General features: G+C 35.2%; 1 protein-coding gene across 1 annotated transcript in view; it reads left to right on the top strand.

Annotated features, from left to right (window-relative positions):
• CC2D2A (coiled-coil and C2 domain containing 2A) overlaps positions 1–18053 on the top strand; it is a 65713-nt gene that overhangs the window by 35061 nt on the left and 12599 nt on the right. Inside the window, exons 19-28 of the mRNA XM_067298209.1 lie at positions 444–582; positions 1193–1396; positions 6853–6945; positions 8912–9003; positions 10728–10892; positions 12273–12378; positions 13788–13897; positions 14014–14110; positions 15446–15544; positions 16482–16658. Coding sequence (XP_067154310.1) covers positions 444–582; positions 1193–1396; positions 6853–6945; positions 8912–9003; positions 10728–10892; positions 12273–12378; positions 13788–13897; positions 14014–14110; positions 15446–15544; positions 16482–16658 — 1282 coding nt within the window. The remainder of the gene's footprint in view (positions 1–443; positions 583–1192; positions 1397–6852; positions 6946–8911; positions 9004–10727; positions 10893–12272; positions 12379–13787; positions 13898–14013; positions 14111–15445; positions 15545–16481; positions 16659–18053) is intronic.

Here is an 18053-nt window from a genome sequence, read left to right as displayed (position 1 = left end):
ACTTTCCTTTGCAGTTCATCACTCCTACAGTTACATAGCTGCAAATTTTGGGAGATTGTGTTATAAACAGAATCACAGAAATTACGGTTTAAAGAAGCTAACTTCTTCTCTAGTACAGCTTTTGTTTGGAGAGATTTTTGGTTTGTTTTCTTTTTTTTTAATTTGAATCATTTCAGTGGGCTGTTTTACAGTGCGTTCACAAAAAGAATGGCATTGTTTCAACTGAAAGGGCAAAAATGGTATAGGGGTGGGAATGAGTAGGCAGGGGGCAGTCTGCAGTATTCCCTGAAGAAAAGGGTTCATGCCTTTGGTGTAGTGGAATTTACTCTTCAAGCTATGGTGGGGTGTTTTTTTTTCCAAGATTGTTTTCAATATTTTTTTTCCTATTGCAAAGTTGTATCCATTTTAGATAGAATCATCTGGTATCAATTCTGTCTTTGTAGCGCTTTAAAAAATATTGATGCTATTGCATCCATTGGCACATCAGGCTTAACTGACATGAAGAAACTAGCTAAGTGGGCAGCAGAAGCAAAACTTGATCCAAACGACCCAAACAATGCAGCTCTGATGCAGCTGATCACGGTAAGTGGCTGTTACAGAGCTGTAGGGCTAGAAGTGAAATGGCTATAAAAATACAGATTTATTAATCCAGTGGTATTCCAATGATGAAAAACTGATATAAGGGATTATTCAAACATATTAATTTATAAAATAAAAAATTAGGATTTGAGTTTCATGTTTCCTTAGATGGCATGTACTTGTGTACTTGTATGGTATTAAACAGGTAATTGCTCATTAGTGGGAGCTGCATGAAGAGATTTAGTGTATTGTAGAAGTTAGGAACTTTCTAAACATTAGCATGAGGAGCTATTTATCCAGCTGAAGTTGGATAAATGAATCACTTTTACAGGACAGCTTCCTAGATTACTCTGTTATAATTTTCCCACTCTAATATTTTATTTAAATTAAGGGGAAGTAGAATTTTAGTATGTCCTTACGTATATATTCTTATGCACTTTGCTCAACAAAAACCTGCTTTTAAATATATAACGTTTCAGTCTCAGTTTGATCCATCTCAACTGCTTTTGTTTAAAATGAACATTCTTGCAGTATATGTTTAAGTCTTACAAAAGTGTGTTATAGACTTTTCTTGCTTGGTATCAAAATGCTAACAGTTACTTGTCTAACTTAGGTTGCCACTAGTGGAGAGGCACGTGTTCCTGATTTCTTCAGACTGGAACAGTTGCAGCAAGAATTTAATTTTGTTTCCGATGAGGAACTTAATAGATCAAAGAGATTCCGACTCTTGCAGCTCAGAAATGCAGAGGTGGCGGAGTTCCGAAACTATAAGCCAGTCCCTTTGCATGAACGAGAAATCAGTGAGAAACTCTTTCAGGTAGAATGTTTTCTGAAATTATTTGAAGTATGTTCTCTAGTAAAGTGTCTTTCTTTTTTCTAGTTTTAATGTCAATAATATCTGACTTGCATTACAGGCATTTTGTCCCTTAAACAGCATACGGCTGTGCTGACATGGAAAAATATGAGAATTTTATTCTTTCTGTCTTTTGTGCTATTATCTTAATCTAATTAGGATAGCTTTCTTCCAAGTAAATACTTGTACATCTATACTGTAGAAGAAGAAAAATAAAATACAGCAACTACTGTAGGCACGAATGTTCTAAGATTCTTTTTTTTTTTTAAGGTAATTTCAAATACAGAAAGGTAATGCGAAGATAATTCAGACTTCGGCTTACTAACTTTTGAGCCCCTTCTATGGAGAATGGTGGAAGCGATGAAGCTAACAAGAACTAAAACCTTTTTAAGTTTTACTTGAACGTAGGATGTAGGAATTTCTGTTTCAGTACATTGTTCCAATTAGCTTACCCTGTCCTTGCCTAACTGTACGTTACCTTGCTGAAATGTAATGTGTGCATTTATTCCTTGGGTCCTACTTCAATTATCTTTAATCTCAACTCCATTATTAGTGTTAAGTCACCCATTCTTTTGTTCTCTTGCAATTTATGTGGCTAAGCAACATTTTAGTGTGTTTGTTGCCTTTGCAGGATCGGAGTCATCTTGAATTCTAGCAACTGCTGTTTTATCCCTACTTTTTTCTGATATAAATATCTTTGAACAATTCCTTTTTTCCATTTCTTTTGGATTACATCTTTTTTAAAGATGTTTATTGATTCAGTCACTTCTGGGTCTTCACAATAATTTTTTTTTCCTTTTCAAATTCCAGATTAGTTTTGTATCTTTTATTTAAAGATGTACTATCATCTTTGATGTGCACATTTGGTCCAGCTGATTTTACTGACTAGTTTTGTTCATTTAATTTTATTTTCTGAAATTGAAAATCACAGTTAAAGAATTGTTTTCAATGTTTTTTCCATCTAGGGTAAATTGAATATCCCCACGATCACTCATTCCAAGTTCATTTTATATGACATGATCTTTTTTAATGTCCTTACCCTAACCAAAACTAAATTTAAATGTTAGTGTTCCTACTTGGTTCACTAGCCATTTAGTGAAGAAATCTGAAAATTCATAGAATCATGAAATATGTTTGGAAAGGTTCTTTGGAGGTTATCTAGTTCTGCCTTCCACTGAAGTGGTGGGACTGTTGCCAGTACTAGACGAGGTCAGCTATGTGTTTGTTTAACCAAGTCTTGAAAAACTGTAAAGGAGGGATTCCACAGCCTTTCTGGATAATCTGTTCCAGTGCTGCACTACCCTTCTACTGAAATTTTTTTCCTCATGTCCAACCTGAACCTTCCAAGCTGTATTTAGTGACTATTGTCCCTTGTTACATTGTCTGGCAACAGAGAGAAGCACTTGGCTCCCTCATCTTTGTAACTGCTCTTTGAATAGTTGTGAGCAGATACTAGATTTCTTCTTAATCTCTTCCTCATCGGACTAAGTCCAACCCCTTGTCCAGATTTGGACTTTCCAGTGCAAGAAGGACACTGATACACTGGAGCAAGTCCAGCGTAGGGTTACCAAAATGTCTACAGGGCTGGAGCACATGGCATACAAGGAGAGGCTGAAAGAAGTTGGTTTGTTTAGCCTTAAGAAGGCAAGGCTAAGGGCAGATCTGATTGTTGTCTTCAGATACCTATGGGAGGGTACAGAGAAGAAAGCCGAACTCTTCTCAGAGGTATTTAGTGATAGGACAGGAGGCAATGGACACAAGTTACATCAAAGGAAATTTCAATTAATTAATATGAACACCTTTTTCAGAAGAAGTGCATTCAAACACTAGAAAAGGTTGTCCAGCAAGTTTGTAGAATCACCATCCTTAAACTGTTCAAAAGTTTCAACTGTTCAACTGTCAAAAGCCATGAGCATCCTGATCTAAGCTCTCCCTGCTTTGAGTGAGGGGTTGGATCAGATGACTTTCAGAGGTTTCTTCCAACCTACATTATTCTGGATTTATGACTTCTTCTCATATGTCATATACTCTAGGCCTCCGATTGTCTCAGTAGTCTTTTAGTAGACCCTGTCCAGTTTCTCCCCATCTTCCTTGAACTGGCAACCCAAAACTGGACACAGTATTTCAGGTATGGCCTCACAAGTGCCAAGTTGGGGGGGGGCTAATAATTACCTTGGTCTGTAGGCCATGCTACCCCTAATGCAATTCCAAACATGGTTAGCCATATTTGAACAGATTGCATTGTTGGCTTACGTTAAACCTGGCATCCACCACAACCCTCATATTCTTTTCAGTATGACTTTTATTCTGGTAGTTGTTTTCAGATCTGTACCAGTGTGTCACGCTGTCATGCTATGAAGGTTCGATAGCAACGACTGAGACAGTAATATAATAATAATAAAAAAGATGTTTATTTCCTCACACAAGTTCTTGGATTAGTAACATCCATTAAAATAATGCGATTACTAATTTAGGAAGGATAACACAAAACCATCAGTTACTAATTTAGAAAGGATAACCTGAAACCGTCGATTACTGCGTTATTAATTGGAAGGACTGCTTATCCCTACTTGAAAGCTTTCTTGTTCACTCTCCTAGTGAGAGGGCTCTCAACCTCGAGGAGTTACCTTAACCCAGCGTCCCAGGAAAAGGGGAGGGGGGGGATACTCACGGTCCAGCCGGAGAGGATGGTCAGGTCACGTTCCCGTCCCTGCTCAAACTCTCCTAGCTCCCAAGTCTCTTTTTATACGGCTGGGGCTCTGGGCAAACACTGCTTTTGCTGACTTTTAGCAAGTTTCGCAATCACAGGACTGTCTGTTTGTCTGCTTGGGAGGACCCTGCTGGCGAGGCAAGACCACAACACCTCCGTATTGCTTCTTCCCTCCCCGGGGGTCCGTGCAGATTCCAGGTGGCAGACCTCTTCAGTCTTGTTAATGCTGCCATTCCGCAGCCTTGCACATATCAATCCTTGCGCATATCGGTTGGTAGACGACTTTAGTCCTGTTAAGTCCTCTGTTCAGCAGCTTTGCGCAGGTCAGCTCTTGTGCTATCAGTTCTTCTGCATATCAATTGACAAACTTCAGTCCTGTTAACTCTTCACTCGCCCATCACAGTGTATGGGGTTATTCCACTCTTGATGCAGAATTTTGACTTTTCTTCATTGAGATTTCAGTTGTTATAGTCTTCGTGTATCAGGAGCCCTTTGAATTGTTGTTCCATCATTCATTACACTAATCACTCTCCCTAATTTTGTATTGTTGGATAGTTTGCTGAGGGTGTATTGTGTCTTCTCATTCAGGTTGTTGATGAAGATATTGAACAATATGGGCTCTACTATCGACCCCAGGGGTACTCTGATAGTTAACGGACTGTCACCACCTGGACATTGAACTATTGATCACTACTGTTAGAGCTCAGTTGTCCATCCAGTTTTCGACGTACCTAACAGTCTATTCAAGCCCATGCTTCCTCAGGTTATCCCAGCCAGGAATAACTGCATTCTACGCATTGATAGTAGTGATATTTTCAATCTATATTGTACCTATATTCCTAAATGACAAAATCTGTAGTCATATCTTAAGTTTGATCCTGCAAGTTTCCAGTATTATGCCATAAAATTATCTTCTACTTTTCTTTCCCAATGTGGTGCTTCCCGAAGTGATTGTTTTACCCAGTCCAATCTTTTTGTGCAGACTGCAGTACTAACATCCAATACTACTGTGAAATCACCTTTTACTTTATATTTTTGGTTCCTTGAACACCGCATACTGACGTTCCAGCCATGCTTCCTGATCTAAGTATAAAAATCTCTCTATGACCACAGATGTGTCATCTCAGAACAAATGAGATTGTCACAATAACCTATGAACCTGGCAACATGGCCATAGGATTTTGATAATTCAAGACTAGATATATATGGAATGAACACAATGTTTTGATACACTTACAGAAATAAAGCAATCACAAGTGTCTTATGTCAAATGGGAAGTGTTTCAATTTGAGTTATTCAGTAACAAAGTCAGGACCAATCAGTCTGTATCTGAATATCTGCTTTATCGGAAATTTATGATCACTCTCTATTTCTTCTGAAAGTTCCTTTGATACTAACAGAAAAGAAATACTAGTTAATGATCAGTGATTCAGTTTGCAGTAAAAAAAATTCTGAAGGAAGTAATTCAGGTGCATGTATCAAATGTTCAACTCCATCATTGGACTTCTGACCTAGTCATTATTAGATCTACCTAAAAATTAAGATTTCTGGCTCAGAAGAACTATTTGTGCTTTATTTTGTTTCTAATCTGAACTCAAGTAGTTCAAAACCACCAATATTTCCTATGCACTGAAAAGTCAGATAAATCGTTATTTTCAAAATAATGAAACACTGTGTTTCCAGAATGTGCTTCCAGGACCCTTTATCTCAGGGGGAAAGCTGATGTTCTCTGAAGTAACAACGGTCACAAAGTGATAGGAAGATCAGTTTCGCTACAGATCCTGGAAGTCTTCCTGGACTTCTAGGTTCCATATTTTGTCTGGAAACTGAGAGTTCTTTTTTCATCTGAAAATTTCAGTCAGCTTTAACCTTTCCTTAATTTATGAGACATTTTTCTTAAACATCTCAAAATTCTTTGAATAAAAGTTGCATCTGTCAGTACAGTTTTCATTGTAGTTCTGAGGACCACCAGAAGAGTGACTACAACCCTGAAAACTACTCCTTCACCAAAATTTTCTGCATGAACCAAATGCTTCTCCTAAATATTTTTCTTGTGGGGGTAACCAATATTCATCTCAGTCCATCAATTAGACTTCACAGACTCTATTATCAAACCTCAGGCAAAGCAAAATCTCACATATTAGATGATTAAAGAGCTTTTATTTTCTTACTTCATATAACCAAAGATTTATCGTGCTATAAAATTTCTTTATTTCTTGAATATAACTTAAAAATAGCTCAGCAAAATCTCCCACAGGAAGTTTCTTACAGTGTTTAGACTCTGTGAAAACTAGTTATATATATTAAAATGCAGTTCAAATTTCAGGCCATCTTCTGTGAAGACTGCATCACTTCTGTATATAAAGGGCTCTACCTATTGAAGCTGCAGTAAGATATACCATTTCCAGTTCAAATGGGATTTCAGTTTATGGCAGCAAGTCAAAGTTCAGCTTTAAAAAAAGAAGAAAGGAACATTTTCAAAGTTATTTTTAGTAATTTAAGCCCCATGGATCACGTAACAGAATTCTTGTCTTCATTCATAGAAGTTGGGCAGTGCTATTGCTATATACATTCGCATTAAGAACAACCTTCTAAACTTCTGACGTCTGTTTTGGTTTACTCTGATCCATACGTTAATGAAATATTTACTATTGTATGTAATAAAGCACTGTATATATATTAAGTAACAAACTTAAGTAAATATCTTTAGGACTATGAGAAAAGACTACGTGAGAGGGATGTGACTGACAGCAAACATTACCTGGATGCACACAGAGCAATTGTTGCCAACTATCTACAGAAGGTAAGTTGCAAAAAATGTGGATCCATATTTCTTTAAGCCATGCATTGCTGCTATACTTGGATGCTTTATTTCCATGAATATTAAGAACTGATTCATCTCTAAACATGACCTGCAAATGTCTTCAAAATTCCAAGTTAGTCCTGAAACAGGCCTAATAAACAAGTAGAGGTTTGAGCATGACTGATGTAACGCGCTTGAAAAAGATGCAATACACAGAATGAGCAGACATTCTGGATTGTCCTAGCTGTTCTGTAAGTTTTTTGCTACGGTGTCCTAGAGACTTTCTTCCTTTAAGGTACTGTTGTGTACCAGATATTCATTCATTTTCCCCATTCTCCCCATTTTCCTTCTTGAAAGCTGTCATACTAAGAACTTACATTATTTCCAGGAGAGTGGCCTTAACCACTGTTTCGAATCATTTAATGCAATGCAGGGAGTATATCCTGTCCAGCAACCTAAGGCAGAGGGCATATCTTCCATCACATTACCTTCATTGTTGCATTATAGTATCATCTTCTTCCCCTTATCTTGTCTTAATTTTGTTTTCCTAATCTGTTCATTCTGTTATAGTGACATTCTTTTTAATCCTTAGGAAAAAAATTGAGGAAATATTGGTCCTATATCCAGGAAAGATTTGCAATTTCAGAATATTTTGGCAGAGTAGGAAGTGATAAAAACATGGCTGTGGATTTACCAGCACTGGAAAAACTGAAAGGTGAAACAAATCCTAGCCAGCTGGCAAAACTCTAAGATTAATATGAGGATAAGATTGATTTGTTGTGAGATGGAACCCATTGCCTATTAGAAATACTGGTTCATAAAAGAATCAGAGATAATGGAGAGTGATTAAATCTTCCAGTCAAGTCCAGGGAAGTGCCAAAGCCCAGATTTGAAAATGGTAATATCAAAAGTTGTTTTTAATAAAGCTTTCAAGTCTATGTCAGGCTGTTATGCTTTGCATGGTATTTAAGTGTGTACTTAAAAATGCTGTTTGTGCAGTTTGCTGAATAATAGTACAGTATTACAGAGTAACACACATTATGGTACCTATATTTGTCAGTCTTTCAGATGAAATACAAGTAGTCTTAAAAATAACGTGGATGTTTTACACTTTCATAAATTATCAAGTGTGCTTAAAAAATAGATAGCTCATATCAGATCTGAAATTCAGATCACTCTGAAATGTGATCTTTTTATGCCTATCATTTCACTCAAAGAAATATTTCATATGTTAGTAAAGATTTTGAAAATAATTAAAGAAGAAGATGTAATACAGAAAATTGTTATTGATGTTACAGCGTTGATCTTAGAACAATATATAAAGACATTATTAGACTTATTTGTGAGAAAAAATGTTTAAGGCATCACTCTTTCAGTCTTCATCAACATAGTTTTTGGGAAAAGGGCAACGGCTTCGTCTGTGTACTTCAGTCTATCACTCCAGCATAGAAATGAAAGGAATTGAGAATTTTAAAAATAGATTTATTTGAAATCATAGTATTTGTAAAATATGCCTCACTCTCTGTCCTGCACTCCAAAGGGCTTTATTCCCCATAATTAATACCATATAGATTTCTTCACAGCCTTTTCTGTAACTTCATTTAGGTGCCCAAAAAAGATGTTTTTCAGTGTCATTTATTGTTTTGATTGTGATGATGAGCTCTTTTTTGCTGCAATCAGCTAAAGCTTCATTTTTCTGATTGTATGATTTTATATATTCTTACATGTGGGTATCTGGTATGTCTCTAGAGAAATCATTGTACTCATAGAATAAGTTTATATTATGTTCTGAAGAAATATCTGTCGGAAAGAAAATTTTCCTTACCATGAGTCTTTTAAAACTGGGAGAAGAGAATTAATGTATATTTGGGCTCTGTTGTTCATTTTTGATAGACAGAATGCAAGTATTTACAGTGATTTTTGGATTAAAAGTGTAATTTTTATCTCTCTCCCCCACCATCCACAGGTTCAAGAATCAGTAATAAACCGTTTCCTAGTAGCAAAACATCATTTCCTTCTCTCTGACCTCGTCAATGAAGAGGAGATTCCCAGCCTGGGGTAAGGGAGCTATCTGTATTGGTTCTAAATCAAAATAATTAGTTTAAAACCATCTCTGATCCTATTTTGCAAAGTATAGTGAGGTGACTGACTTTTTAATATTATTCTATATTTGGTATAGTCTATAGTTTTCCAAGCACTTTGTACACCTCTGCCAGTACAGTGTTTGAATAAAAATGTGCATCAAAACTTCCTTTTTTGAAAAAAAGTATCTTTGGAAGACATAATGTGATAGTATATAAATATGGTTTATCAGATCACATACTGATGCATTATATCACGCTAAGCTGAGCAGAGCCCTAGCTGGTGCTAGATTGAATGATTTCCAAATACCACAAGTGTCAGAGGTAATGGCACTGGTGGTTCTGCAGGTGGTGCTCTCTTTGAGTCAGTGCATTTGCCCTGCAAATAATGTGGAATAAATTTTTATCAAGGATTTTGTTTACTTTGTCTCATTTATTTCCATATGCTGTTGCTGGACATCTTTGTACACTGTTTAGTTTCAGAAATGTTACTGCTGTTGGAAATAATTTCTTTTTTTCTTGTCAGATTACTATTTATTGGTTTTATTATTTATGCATCTTCTTTGCATTTTTGTTCCAAATTCCATACTTGCTGATTCTGACATTTCTGAGTTACTACAACATAGATGGTTCTTACTTAACATTGTTTGCTTAAAATCTGTGTAAGTAAATAAGTCACAAATGATAGTTACCTTTTTTTCTTGTAGAAGTTGTTTGTGTTCACAAAAAGCATTACACCCTAAAGTATGACCTAAGCTTTTAGAATCAACAGTATAAATCTAAACAGTCCCATCTGCTGGAGAGACAGAGACTTGCTCTCTTTCCATTCTTTTTTTTAGTTCATTTTTTCACAGTACGGAACAGAAAAATCCAAACGAGACTATAATCAGCTTTTGAAGTTCTTTAAAATCAAATGCTTTGTTGATATTTTATCATGAATGCTAATTCATATTGGGTACTATTTGCCAATCAGCTTATATAGTTAGTAGGTTTAAAATGTGGGTAATATCTGATTTGTTTAAAGTATCTAATATTTCAGTAGCTCACAGTTCTTTATTATTTTAACAGCAATTAATATAACTTTTTAATTATATATGACGAAAGAGTGCTATTGGCTATCAGTTTTTAAAGTAGATTTTGGAATGTCTTCTGTCATTTTTAAAGTTAACATCAATGATGTGGAAAAAAAAAACTCTGTTTTTTATTCTTTCATTTTTTTTTTCTTTGGTTCTGCTTTGCCATGGGTTATAAGTTCTGAGGGTCCAGGGTACGTTGTGGCATATTCATTCTGCTTCCTTTCTGTAGCCTGTTGTTTGTTGTATGTAGCTGTGAAATTAGATTTTTTTTTTTTTTTTTTTTTGTATATTTCATCCTGGTTGTCATCTGCTAGATACCTTGTTTATAGCATGGTAGTTTAGATCTATCTGGAAGTTTTCTAATTGTCTCATTTATATTCTACCTAGTTTTGAAAAAAATCCTTTTTGCACATTTAAGTTAGAATTTATGAAATATAAGACACAAGTGGGTTGTCTGCTACTAAACAATTAAAACAATTGGACATTTCATAGAGTTTTGTATAGCATTAACAGGTATACATATTTCCTTTTTTTTGTTAGTGCATAATTTGCATGTGCGTCATGGAAACACTTGAAATCTGGATCCTATGCAAAAATGACTAAATCTCTGTTTTACGATTATTAGTATTTTGGGACTCAGCATTTTCAAACTGGCAGAGCCAAAACGACCACTAAAGCCAAGAAGAAAAGAAAGGAAGAAGGTTACAGCACAGAACTTATCCGATGGAGACATAAAGCTATTAGTGAACATCATTAGAGCTTATGATATTCCAGTGAGAAAAACAGTGAGGTATGGTTAAATGCCTATTTTAAGTAGGCATTTATCTATTTTCAGATTTATGTTCTGGTTTCAGCTGTTTTGGGGACATCTGAAGTAACTAATAATGAAATCCAGCATCATGTATTGTTTTGATCCCTGTGATAAAAACATATATACATTTATGTTGCTGTTTAATAATAAAGTACTGTTGTTTTGTAAACTTTTATTGATCATTTATCAATACCTGCTAAATTCAGGAAATGTTTTACAAAAATTTATATTCATCTGCCTGAGGAAAAAAATGATTGGAAAATAGTTTACTGCTTTGACAATGTTGTAAGACTAGTGGTAACAGATGAATTGTACCTTAACAATCTGTTAGCCTTCTCCTTCATGAACTGTTTATTTAAATCAGTAGATTGAGATTAATTAGACTCCGACTAATTTTAAAGGTGACTATTACCTTCAGGCGTATTAAGGAAATGCCTTCACTGCATGATGCTGTGTCATGCAGAGATACTTAAGTTTGTTCTGAACAATCTGGTTCAGTTCCACAAGCAATGTATTAGCACAGCATTCTCTCTTTCCCTGAAAACAAATATACCTTGCTCTTAACTCAGTTATTTTCAGGCCAGCTGATTATTGTGCATACAGAATTGAGCACCTTCTACTCTTTTATCTATTTACTATAGTAAAAGTTCTGTTGGATTTCTGTAAATAAGTTCACACTGAGAAATAGTCAATTCATGTTAGAAACGTCTTGATGAAGAGGAAAGGAAGATGAAAGCTTCAATTCATTGTCAGTATTACAAAAATAACTAAAAACTCTGCCAATCTTCTTGCATTATATCATGTCTTATTTTGAGCTGCTTTCTCAGTTTGAAATAATTTTCTTTTATAATCTCTGCTTTGGTGTTATTACCAAAAATGTTATGTGGAAACAATATAAAAATAAGTGTACTTGCATTTATTTTTTTCATTCATGGATTGCTGACTGTATAGTACTTATGGGTTTAATTTTGTCATAGAGGCCTTGCCCGGATACCATTAAGTCTACACAGTTTATGAATTCTGTGGGGATTTGTCTTAAACTGAAAAATCTATAGCACATGGAGATTGTGCAGGGGAGGCAAAGAAAATCTGGGGTTTATGAAGTCTTCAGAAAAATGAGCCTCCAGGCACAAAACACGCTTTTGCAGTGAGGCCTACAAGAGCTACACACTTGCTAACCCTTCCCAACATTCTTTTCTTGTTCTTCAACCAAATAAACATGTTTCCTAGGTTAAAGTGATGACATAAAAATCTCAGAAGCATTTCCAAAATTTTTTATAGTTAATAGATGATGTGAGGGATTCATACTTAGTAATATGTCTTCTGTCTTTTCTCATCGTTGTCTGTTTCCTCTCCTAGCAAACTTCAGCAACCATCTAGACATTCAAGGCCCTTTAATGAAATGTTTGCAGCCTCTCCTTCAGCTCAGAGCCCAGGCGAGAATATAGATTGGGTGTTCAACCAGGTATATTATAAAACTGGCAAAATCAAAACAGTCATTTGTGTATATGAAGTTGTGAGTGTTCCTCTTTTCCACAAACAGTAACATTTACCATCAAAAAGGTATCTTGCTAGTGACGTTGGCTTGCCCATTCCTTGAGCTCCAAGAAAATAGAATAAAGCTGGAAAAAGTTCAGAGAAGGGCAGTAAGGATGTCAAAAATAGGAAATAGCTACTATAGAATGAACAATGATGGGACTCTTCAACCAGAATGGCAATAACTGGGAGTAGAGGAGAAGGAGGAATGTGCTAGAGATGCACGGTTATTAGTAATATGGAGAGGGTGGATAGAGATTGACTGTTCAGTGGCTCGCTCAGTACAAGGACTAGGGATCCTTAAATAAAGCTCAAAGGAGCAAGGTTCAAAACAAACAAAAGAAAGTGGTATTTCATGCAGCATTTAGTAGGTGCCCAGTGAAGATGCTTACATGTATTGTGAACAGAAGAGGTTTGTTTGCATTGAAGTGGACATTGGGCAAGTGTTTGGAAGAGGGATCCATCTGGAGTTACCAATGCAAAAATCATTACAGGCTTAGGAATGTCCTTCATCTGAAAATGGTTGAAGCCTGGAAAAGTCATAGGGTAAAATATCATATATCTGCTCTGTTCTTACTCTTCTGTATGGACATGCTTATAGCCATTTTTGCAGCCTGAATTTTGGGCCCAATGCACTCTTGGCCATTCTTACAACTGATACTTAAGCTACTTTTTCTTGCTGTGGAGAATGAAATTCATCATGCTTCTAAAGGAAGATGGATGTCCTTTGGTTTTTGTTTCTGTTTTTCTTATGATTTTGCTTCAAAACTATAGCTTTTTGAAATCTAGAAAAGGTTCTGCCATATGCATTTAAATGTTAATAAAATGTTCCATTAAGGTATTTTTAATCACATTAGGGGTTTGTTGTGTCTAGTTTAAAAGTTGCTTATCTGTAATAGATAGCATGAAGGGCTAGTTTCAGACGCAACCAGGATTGTAGCAGTAGGTGTCTTGGATTATAGATAAGGGAATACAAATGCACTTTTTTCCACTGGTGACTGGATCACATGTTCTGTTTTGGTTACCATCTTTGATTAATTAGCCAGTAGCTTTCCCAGTCTTGGGGGAAAAAAATGTGGGTATATGTATGTATTTTGAATACACATCACTTTTTGGAAATGCTAACATATAAAATAAATTTAAAAAGTCATAAATGCTTAAAAGCCTGGAAGTGCAAAATCTTTAAGGTGCATTAAAGTGTTTTTGTCTGAGCTGGACCAGACTGACCTCCACAAAGTATATTTTTATTCTTCTAAATACATTGTAAATGGATAATTTAATATGTTCTAACTGATTGTTATAGAAGTCTATTTCCTTTGTTTTGATTGCATTTTACAGGTTTTAGTCCGTCCTTTTGTAGAAGTTTCTTTTCAGCGAACTGTCTGCCGGACAACAACAGCAGAGGGTCCAAACCCTAACTGGAATGAGGAACTTGAGCTTCCATTTAGGTATGGCAAATTGAAACCAAATCATTTCTGAATAATAATAATTCAAATTAAGCATGCAGATATGTTCAAGTTTACCTGTTTTGTTTGAATCATTTTTGTTTATTTAACCTTGCCAGAGCCCCTAATGGTGACTACAGCAGCCACAGTTTGCAGTCAGTGAAGGATGAAGTGTTCATTAATCTTTTTGATGAAGTACTTTATGATATTGGAGAGGTGAGTTCATACTAGAAGGTCAGTGTTGATATATTAAAGCATTAGTTGTAAAAGGTTTAGTATCATGTGTATTACAGAATATTACAAAGTTTTTGAAGTTGACAGAGTAAGACTTCAGTGCAGTATCTTTCATCCTCCTGTGACAGTCTTTTTCTCTGTTTGTCATTCCTTACTATGTTATATCTAATCAGTACTGTAAGTTTGTTCCATGGAGCAGTCTTTATAGTGTTAACCTTTGTAAAAAAAAAAAATAATAATAATAATAAGGTTTTACTATATAATCTGTTGCTAGAGTTGAACATGTGTATGTAGTCTGGCTTACTGATATCTTAAATAATACTGAAGATATTAAAATTGAGAGGCAACGTATAGCTTGTGGATAGTAATTTGAATTCTACCTTGTTAAACGTTATCGGCATTTTTTCCTAAATTCCAGATGAATTATCCCAATTGCTGTATTTTTGATTAACTGCCTTTTTTTATGCTCCATCTCATCCTGTTTTTTCAAGCTGTTTGGTTAAAAGAACATCTTTTGATAGTTTATAATAATTTTTTGGAATGAGATAAAAACAGCAAATGCTAGTAAAAAGAAACTTTTGTAAGCGCTCAGTACTGGCATAACTCCTTTCCCTGTTGAAACCTGTGAAAGCTTTCCCTGTGAACTCAGCATGCACAAAAATATCAGCGCTCAGCACTCTTGAAAATGTCACCCAGAAGTAAATAATGCACACTTTTCACTGAGAGCAGAATTTCAAAATTCATACATGGTCAAAGCATACATGTTATCTGATGAAGCAGAAGGAGGAAAGATCCAGCCTGAAACTCAGATGTCACTCTGGCATCTAGAGAAATCTCTTTTTTTGACTTTAGCTGATGATACTGGATTTGGAAATCATTGAGAGGCAATACACATGGAGACAGTGCTTCCAATCAATAGAGGTTAATTAGATTTTCATATAATTTTAATTTCAAAAGGTCTTTTTAAATATTAGTAAAACATTTCATTGGAAGATTAGAGCTTAATGCACTTTGTCTGGGAAGGCTCTAGTGGACTCCTTGTCAGGTTTTTGACTTCTCCATCACAAGTTATACAGGAGTCCAATCCTGAAGTGTAAGTACATTGTAGCACGGACTGTGACTTTTCTGTGTTTGTTCAGCATCTGACAAGCTTGAAAAGCATGCAGAATAATCATTGCCTTATTAGTAATTGATCTTATAGTAAATTAAAGATTAAAACAATACAGAATTTTTATTAATACCTTGATGAAACCAGTGGTTGAGTTAAAGGAAATGAAGTTTTCTTATAAAGTTTTATATTAGGCTACTTTTTAATAGGATGATCATGAAAGAGGAAGTGGAATCCACACTCGTGTTGAGAGACACTGGCTGGGATGTGTTAAGATTCCGTTTACTACCATATATTTTCAGGCGAGGGTAAGTGTCAATAATACTTTATACACAATAACAGGCATTACAGAACATAATTGTCATGGGATTCAAGAAAGCACAGGGTTCTTTCCATTGCTGACAAATTTTGGGCAGTGTATGTCTAGTCAGCGCTAGTCCACTTGCTTCTACTAGATCACTAATTACAGATACTACCTTCAACTCGGGATGTCAATCAATGAATCTGAGTGCTGGAGGGCTGTGGTCCCCCATCGGATGAAGTTTGCATTGACTTAAGTAAGAGGCAAAGTAGTAAGAAGACCTGTCCTTCTTTTTATAAATTCTTGGCCATCCTATGCAGACAACGTCAGATAATGTGACCACCATTATTATAGGTCAACGAACAAGGAAGAGCAAGATCTTTTACTCTTTGCAGGGAAGTATTCTGACTGTAGAACTAATGCATTGGGCATGAAACTAGAGCATCAGTGTGACAGTACACATTACCCTTCCTGCGTGATGTTAGTCTTCAAAAATTTGTGTTTTGTTTTTTTCAAAGTACTTGTTCTATGTGGATCTACAGTGTACGTATGTATAAAAAAAAAATGCATGTTTCAAAAAAAAGGGTGAAAGGCTTGTATTCTTTCTTCCTCCAAGAACTAGTGTGTATGATTTCCATTGCATTAAATATTAGTGTTCATAATAAGCAAAAGAGCCTGAAATCCTGTTGCAAATAATAACTTACTTTTAACAGTGAAATGTCTCATGTTTTCTCCACTGTTAATTAGTGTATGTGCCATATTATCTGATATTATTGTTTTGTAGTTCAGAGTAAGATATCAAAGCAATAAAATGAGAGATTTGAATATACATAATAAATGTATTTGAGAAGGAAGTTTTGCTTTTTTGCTTTTTATGACAATTGTTAGTCTTGGTTATGAATGGTTGATAGGTACAGATCAGTATTTCTCTGTATATATTATAGATTGATGGTACATTTAAGGTGGATATTCCTCCAGTTCTCCTTGGCTACAGCAAAGAAAAGAACCTGGGAAACGACCGAGGTTATGATTCTGTGCGAAACCTGAGTGAGGGCTCGTATATAACACTGTTTATTACCATTGAACCACAGCTCATTCCTGGAGAGTCAGTCAGAGAAAAGGTAACTAATCAGTAACTGAGCTTCCTGATTTTTGCTTCCAGTGGTGCAGTTCATGAGATGCATGTAAATAGGTATGTTTAGTGTCCTGAAGGACATGAACACAAATACTGAGTGTTCTAATTCAAGAGTTTTTAGCTCAGTTCAGTTTAATTGGACTTGATTTACTAATATTTTAACCACCCACAAATAAATGCTGAAATGCAAGGTTTTTATCACTTTTTTGTATCCTCTTGGTATTTCAAGAGTAATGATACAAGTTTATTCTTAATCTAAGCTGCATTCTTCACTTCTTTACTGGTCTTGAACAGACTTTTAAGTTTTGAAGTTTTTAAATACTATTAAAACTGCTCAAGATCAGCTAGACTTCAGATGTTGCTGGTAGTGGACTTGGATTAATTTTTTTGTGATATAAGTATAATTTTATAGAATAGACATCTCTGCTTTCTCCCTTGTGTATATAATGTAATGACATTTTAAAAAAACTATAATCTGTGATTTGTTAGTCGTAATTTCAGCTATGTCGCTGACCTGTGATTGAACATTAAGTTATATGGACACTTAAAGCATGAGGAATAACTTTTATCAGTTATCTGGTTCTAATGCTCATGGAAAGCAAATTTGCTTTCATTATCTATGGGCATATAATTTTCCCATTTACTTCCATAATCATTATTCTATTAAAAAGTATTCATGTGAGTATATATGAACAGTGGATGAAAAGCAAGGTGCAAACATAGAAAATGCAGCATTTTCTTGTTCCTGTGTTTGTACTATTCAATTATAGTATTTATTATTGCTTCATGAGTGCTGCCAGATCTTGAAGATAATTACTTCTAAAAAGCAGCTGTTATATTTTTCATTTCTTTTGCTAAACCAGAAGTTTCTTGCACTAGCAACAGTAATACATAATTAAAACACATACACCTCTTGCCATTTTATGCAACATCATGCAATGATTCTGAGATCCAGCCAGCAAGGATGTAAGTTGTTCATGAAAAACAGCAGCAGTTCATTCTTTGGGAATTCAGTGCTACATCGATCATTTATTACAAACTGGAATTGGAGAGAAAGATTTATCTTTATGTAATTCCTTTTTCAGAATTATAAAATCATACAATGCAGTCTAAAAATCCTTTCTATTGAATTATAATCTTGGAATTTATCCTTTCATATTGTCTGTTTGCTCTCATTCAATACTGTGAGAACTGTTACGATTTAGTACTGTTGAAAATGAAGATGATGAATAACATGCATTCTTGGATGACTTTTAAGGTTAAGTAGCTTAAATGATTAGATAATTTATTATTAGGACTTGGAACAATACATACGTACAGAATCACAGAACAGTTGAGGTTGGAAGGGACCTCTGGAGATCATCTAGTCCAACCCCCCTGC

Source organism: Apteryx mantelli, chromosome 5 (assembly GCF_036417845.1).
Source record: "Apteryx mantelli isolate bAptMan1 chromosome 5, bAptMan1.hap1, whole genome shotgun sequence".
In the NCBI taxonomy this organism is placed as follows: domain Eukaryota; kingdom Metazoa; phylum Chordata; class Aves; order Apterygiformes; family Apterygidae; genus Apteryx; species Apteryx mantelli.
This window is presented reverse-complemented; position numbering and strand designations above follow the sequence as displayed.